Consider the following 6,738-nt stretch of genomic DNA (forward strand, 5'->3'; position numbering starts at 1 on the left):
ACCCTTTAAGGGTTGTATTTTTAAGTTTAGATTATTATTAAAAATTATATATTACAAAAAAATAAACAAAATAGCGGATGTGGGTTGAACTCGCCTATATTGTTGCAATCCGTACCCAATCCATCTAGTGGTCATGTCATTGACTAGTACATTCTTTATGATCACTCTCAGGTCAACAGTGGTCGAGGCAACAATCTTATAAAATTTTATTTATATCTTGCATTGTTACAAAACAAATAGTAGCTACAAAATAGAAGCAGTATAAGAATAAAGTTTATTTTGAAAGATTTGTTCTTCTTTATACTTAATTGCCTTGATTTCCCTAAGGCTTGAAAATTCTGATATGGTTGGTTTTGTTTAAAAGCTTGTCTTTGATATTGACATGCTTTCATTTATAGTTTCGTTCATTTTCCTTTCTCTTTAATATGAGTGTTGAGTTCAAATTTGTGTTACATTATAAGGTTTTTTAAACAATCATGGACTCCAGGCTAAGACACCCAACCCAACTCTTTAATGTTCCTATTCTTGCAGTATTCTATTTAGACACGTGCTTTTCAACTTGATCACCAATTTTATACATCAATTATTATCACTCTTTTTTTTTTGTTTTTTGTAAAGTGAATAGTTATATATGGGGCTTGGGTTTAAAGAGATTGCTTGCCTAAGTTTTGGAAAATAATGAAGGAAAATTTACACAAACTGATAAAACTGGAACATTTATTACAAAAATACTGTGAGGCGAAATTTTTATCTATTTTACTGTTTGGGGTTTACTTATATATGCTTTGGTAAGTTTTTATATTACAATAAGACGGTTACGAAACCCACATAAGTTTGTCGGCACGCTTTTTTTTTCCAATATCTCTCTTTAGTCACATCACTCTCTCATTTCAATCATTTTATTATTTTTCTACTATCAGACACTTCTAATTTATTGTTTTCCAAACCAGTTTTGTTTCATCTTTACCTTCTCTACTATTTTTTTTTTTTTGTTTTTCCCTAAAAACCTGTGCAGCTTTATTGACTGCACTACATATTTGATCATTATCTTCTATTATTGCCTTTTAATTTGTTTAGGTTGCTTTTCATTAAAAGAAAAAAAATATCACTGGAATGATTTTTTTATTTATATTTTCTACAATATTTATTCATAAAAGTCAGATGTGTATCTTTCGGTCATTCTTGCATTGAAAATGCCAAAGGTTTACATTTTTATCTCTTTCTCTCTTTTATTGAACCTCCAAAAGTTCATAAATGCCCATGTATATATAATCTATCATGGAAAACTGGTTCATTTAAAAAAGAAATCATAAACACGAATAGGCTTAAAGGAAGCACAGGAGCTAATGTGAGCAAAACTAATTTCTTATTTTCTGATCTGTTGTTGGACTGCTGTTGTGTTGTTTATGTATGATTGTTGTGTGATTTCTTATTCTCTTTTCTGTTGTTGGACTGTTGTTATTCTGGTGTTACTTATGTTGATTTGAGTTTTATGACTCATTGAGTTTTTCTCTAGCTCTTTAATGGTTATGTTGATCTGTAGTTGTTTATAAGTTGTTTTGTTGATGCTTTCATCTTTTGATTTATTTTTGTTATTGTTGTTGCATTTTGATTTGATTTAGTTTGTTATTTTTAAGTTTTCCTATTGTTTTCGTGTTGATCTTGTACTGATGATTCCTTTTATGTTGTTGTTTTGTTGCTCAAGTCTTGTTTTAGGATTTTATGTTGAGTTGTTTGATAATTTCTCTAACGTTTTGATAGTGTTGCCCCATATTTCAGTTTCGGCAACACTGTATCAACACCAAAACAACACAATATATACTGTAACGCCCTGGTTACCCCAGAACAGTTACGGTGAACGGTGGATCGGAAATTTGACCTGCTACCCGAGTCCTTTGGTTAAAAACGTGGTCTGAAATAGTTTTCTCTCTCTAGCTTTCTCTCTCAGCTCGGAGAGCTGGTGTCATGGCGAAGGGAGTTAAGATGCAGGGGAAGGCTAAGGCTTCGGTGAAGAAGAAGAAGAAAAAGGGTCCTACTTCTTCTGATGGAGTTAGGAAAACTAGATCTATGACAGAATTGTTGGGTGTTGAGCCAATTGAATTTTCGGAAGGGGAAAAAGAACCAGATGCAGATCTTGAACTTGATCCTCTTACGCTTCGTGACTTACTTCAGGCTCATGAAGAAGCTATGGATGCGGTCTCACCAAGGTCATCTCTGGAGCTGTTACAAAGGAAGGAGGAGGTGCGCAAGGATTTTTCGAACTTCATGCAAGCTTCTCAAAAATGTTTGGGGGATATCGCATCAGGTAAAAACCCTTCTCCTCCAATTCTGCGTTTGGAACATCTGGTGCAAAACTTGAATTTAAAATTCAATAGAGATAAGGAGCAGGAGAGACAGGGTGATATTAAAATTGGCTTGGAAGATATAGAAGATGAAATAGAGTTTTGGAGCTCCACCATTGTCTGTTATGTACTAGGAGCTAATCCTCCATTATTAGTGCTTGAGGGGTTCGCTCGTCATGTCTGGAAGACTAAGGGTGTGGATAAGGTGGGTCTATTGACTCATGGAGTGTTTATAATTCGATTTGACTCCATAATTTCCAAGGATGAAGTGCTACAGGGAGGTTATGTATTTTTTGATAAAAAAACCTGTCATTATTGATAAACGAGTTTTAGGCTCGTTTATGGTCCTAGTTTTTTAGGCTATTTTTCATTAGTTAGGATTGTTTTATTTCGGATTTATGCTCGTTTGTTCTTGTTTCAGGGTTTTTGATGTTAAGTGATGCAAATATTGGAAAGGAGCGAAAATGGAATGAAATCGAGACGGATTTGTGACTTTTGGTAGTTCTGTAAGAAGCGCTACAGCGCTACCTTGGGAGCGCCGTAGCGCTAGGAAGAAATCTTGAAGAGGCTCGGCACTGAATTTAGCGCTACATCGCTACAACATCAGCGCTACAGCGCTTGGACGCAGTTTTCAGGAAGTTAGTTCCTGACTTTAGCGCTATAGCGCTACCAAAAGAGTGCTACAGCGCTGGTGCCCAGATCTTCCCCCATTTTGGCTCTGAGTTTAGCGCTACAACGCTACAAGGGTAGCGCTACAGCGCTGGGGTCGCGATTTCTGATATACCTGGCTATTTTTGATGGGCAATTCAGTCTTTTCTAGAGGGAACTTTTAGTAGGTTTTTTTGGAATCATATAGGCGACTGAAAGAGGGCTGAAAGGGGATAACGACGGCTGGAGTAAGATCATCATATTGGAGGATTCGTCTCTGAGTTTTTCATCTTTTTCTGTTAATTTTCATGTTTGTAATTGAATTATTATATGGCTAGAATGAATATCATAGGCTAAATTTTCTTTTAGGGCTTTTATGTGAATCTTTTGGAAACCCTTGTTATGGTTTAATGCAAAATTGATATTCTTCTTCATCTCTTTCAATTCCTTGCAATCTATGTTAATTGTGCGATTATTGATTGATCACCTCTAATTGCTATTTTATGAATCAAATTGAAATCTGAAAAGTGAAATTTGATATGCTTTGATTGTTTGGATGCAAATTTGATTTAGAACGAAGGTATCTAGATTATTTGCTTATTTTCTGAGTTGCGTGGCTAATGCCCTCTACATGATTCAATTTACCATAGAAATATAGGAAGTTGTCATTTAGATTGAATTTCATAAGTCTTGACCAGATTATGAATTGTTGTTGCAACTTATTCTTGAATAGGGAGAAGGGAATATAGATGCTTGCATTAGGAAATAACAGGGTGGAAAAATAGAGGATCATAATTGTCCTAATTGTATTTTCTTTGTTAATTTGTTTAATTCTTCTTTGCACTTCGTTAGTATTTTTCTTAGTTTAAAATCTCTGATAATTGTTTCATCAAATAGAATTAAAGGATTAATTGATTGGTAATTGATAAATCAGTCCTTGAGGACGATACTCGGTTTTTACCATTTTTATTACGAATTGCGACTGTGTGCACTTGCATAGCTATAAATTTCGCAACAATTATGAAGCCATGGATTCAGTAACAAATTTTAGAAAGGAAGATGTGAGAGTGGTTCCTACTTGGATACAGTTGACTGGTCTGGAGTTGAAATACTGGGGAGAGAAGTCTCTTTTCAAAATTGTGAGTCAAATTGGGAAACCTCTTCAGGTGGATGAGATTACAAAAAACAGGGATAGGTTGAGCTATCCACGAATCCTCATTGAAGTTTCTCTCACACAGGACTTGCCTTATGAGGTATCCTTCACTAATGAATTTGATCAGAAGGTTGAAGTGGATGTGTTTTATGAGTGGAAACCAGTCCTTTGTGGACATTGCAAAGGATATGGGCACATCACGGAAAATTGTAGGAAGAAAGATGGGCAGAAGAAAGAATGGGTGATTAAAAAGGATAACAATGTGATACAAGCCATGAGAAAAGAAAAAAGTGTAATGGTGGATGATGAGGGGTTTCAGCAAGTGACTAGAAGTGGCAAATACAATTTGGCAGTGGCTCATCCCACTATAGTTGCTAATAGTTTTGATGCTCTAAGTTCTGAATTTGGAGAATGTTCGAAAGTTGGTGAAGCAAGGGATATCACAGGGGGAGGGGAGGAGCCTCCGCCTCCTAATGGATAGGATTCTTTGTTGGAACGTCAGGGAATCAACAATCCTAACAAGCAAAATGAGGTTAAGAAATTAATCTCTACAAAAAGAGTTGGATTGGTTGGTCTCGTTGAGAGAAGGGTCAAGGCTTTGAATTTAGGGGCCTTGTACCTTAGAATGTTTGCTGGGTGGTGTTTTACGGCTAATACTGCATGGCATAGTGGAGGAAGAATTATTGTAAGTTGGAATCCAAGGATGTTTGATGTGAATATTTTGTTTTGCTCAAGTCAGATTATTCATGTACTAGTTAAACCTATGAATGGCTGTGGTTTCCTAGTATAACTTTTGTATATGGTTTTAATGTGGAGGAAGAGCGTAAGAGGTTATGGACTGACTTAAAAGCAGTTAGTACTACGGAACCGTGGGTAATACTAGGCGATTTCAATGAGATATTGAATTCGGAGGAGCGTATTGGTGCTAGAGTGAAGTATAGGAAGTCTGTTGAATTTAAAGATTGTGTAGAGCATTGTCAATTAGAAGATGTAAAGTATAGGGGAAATTATTACACTTGGAGTAACAAGCAACAAGGTGATGATCGTATTTACTCCAAAATAGATCGAGTACTTGCTAATCAAAAGTGGCTTGATTGTTATACTGAACCAGAAGTCTTTTTTCTAAATGAAGAACTGTTTGATCACTCACTTGCTTTGCTTTCGGTTTATCAGGAAAGGAATTATGGGAAGAAGCCGTTCAAGTGCTGTAGAATGTGGAGTCATGCTCCTGATTTCAAAAAGAATTTGGCTAATGTTTGGAGTAGAGGAATTCATGGGACTGCTATGTTTCAGCTGGTCTACAAGCTAAAACAAGTTAAGTTGATGCTTAAAGACTTGAATAACAAAGATTTCCATGATATCCCTAGTGCTGAAATGAGAATGAGGTTGAACCTCCAGGATTCTCATGAAGCCTTACAGCAAGATCCTTTGAATAAGGATTCAATTCAGAAAGAGACGGAGGCTAGAGATCAGTATGTGGCAGCAAAAAAAGCATACCAGTCTTTTTTACAGCAAAAGGCAAAAGTGCATTGGCTTAAGGAGGGAGATGAAAACTCGGCTTTCTTTCATGCAAGTATCCAAGAAAGAAGAGCTCAAAACAGAATTTACTCTATAACAGATGCATCTGGAAGGTGGTTATATCAACCTGAACAGGTTCACGAAGCCTTTCTCGATTTTTATGAAGGGTTGCTGGCAACTAAAATGAGTGATAGAAGAAGTGTTATAAAAGAGATTGTGATGCAAGGGGCTGTTGTAATGGAAAGGCAGGCTCAAATGCTTATAGCAGACTATACAGAGGAGGATGTGAAGCAAGCAATATTCTCCATTCCTGCTAGCAAAGCTCCAGGACCAGATGGCTATAATAGCTCATTTTTTCAAGATAATTGGGAAATTGTTGGCAAAGAGGTAAGTGAAGCCATTCTTTCTTTCTTTCTTGCATTTTGGGAAGCTTTTGAAGGAAGTAAACAGTACTGTGTTGACTCTTGTTCCTAAGAGTAAATGCCCAAATTTGGTGAGTGATTACAGGCCGATAGCATGCTGTAATGTTATTTACAAAGTAGCCACGAAGATGATCTGTAACAGACTAAGGCTTATCCTTCCTGATCTAGTAGCTCAAAATTAGGGGGGGTTTGTTCATGGGAGATTTATAGCCCACAATATCATGGTTTGTCAGGACCTTGTTAGACATTACGGGAGGAAGCATACAAAGGCCAATTGTATGATTAAGCTTGATTTACGGAAGGCCTATGATACAATAGAATGGGACTTCCTGGAAGAAATGCTAGCTGCTTTCTAGTTCCCAAGAAAGTTCACAAATTTGATTATGCAATGTGTGACTACACCAAAGTTTTCTCTGATGTTCAATGGATCACTACACGGTTTCTTCTCAGCAAAACGTGGACTAAGACAAGGGGATTCAATGTCTCCTCTTCTATTTGTGTTAAGAATGGAGTATCTTTCTCGTATCATGATGAAAATAGGACAGAAAGTAGACTTTAAATTTCATGAACGATGTGAAGGTTTGCAATTAAACCACCTGAGTTTTGCAGAAGATGTGCTCTTATTTTGTCATGGGGATTTTAAATCCATATACTA

At 36.4% G+C, this 6,738-nt stretch overlaps 1 protein-coding gene across 1 annotated transcript; it reads left to right on the plus strand.

The window, feature by feature from the left end:
• Positions 1 to 4,018: 4,018 nt before the first annotated feature.
• LOC133804510 (uncharacterized) lies at positions 4,019 to 4,624 on the plus strand. The gene has a single exon (XM_062242663.1). It carries the CDS (start codon positions 4,019 to 4,021, stop codon positions 4,622 to 4,624), a length of 606 nt encoding a protein of 201 aa, XP_062098647.1.
• The last annotated feature ends 2,114 nt before the right edge of the window (positions 4,625 to 6,738 follow it).

This window comes from Humulus lupulus, chromosome X, assembly GCF_963169125.1.
Source record: "Humulus lupulus chromosome X, drHumLupu1.1, whole genome shotgun sequence".
In the NCBI taxonomy this organism is placed as follows: domain Eukaryota; kingdom Viridiplantae; phylum Streptophyta; class Magnoliopsida; order Rosales; family Cannabaceae; genus Humulus; species Humulus lupulus.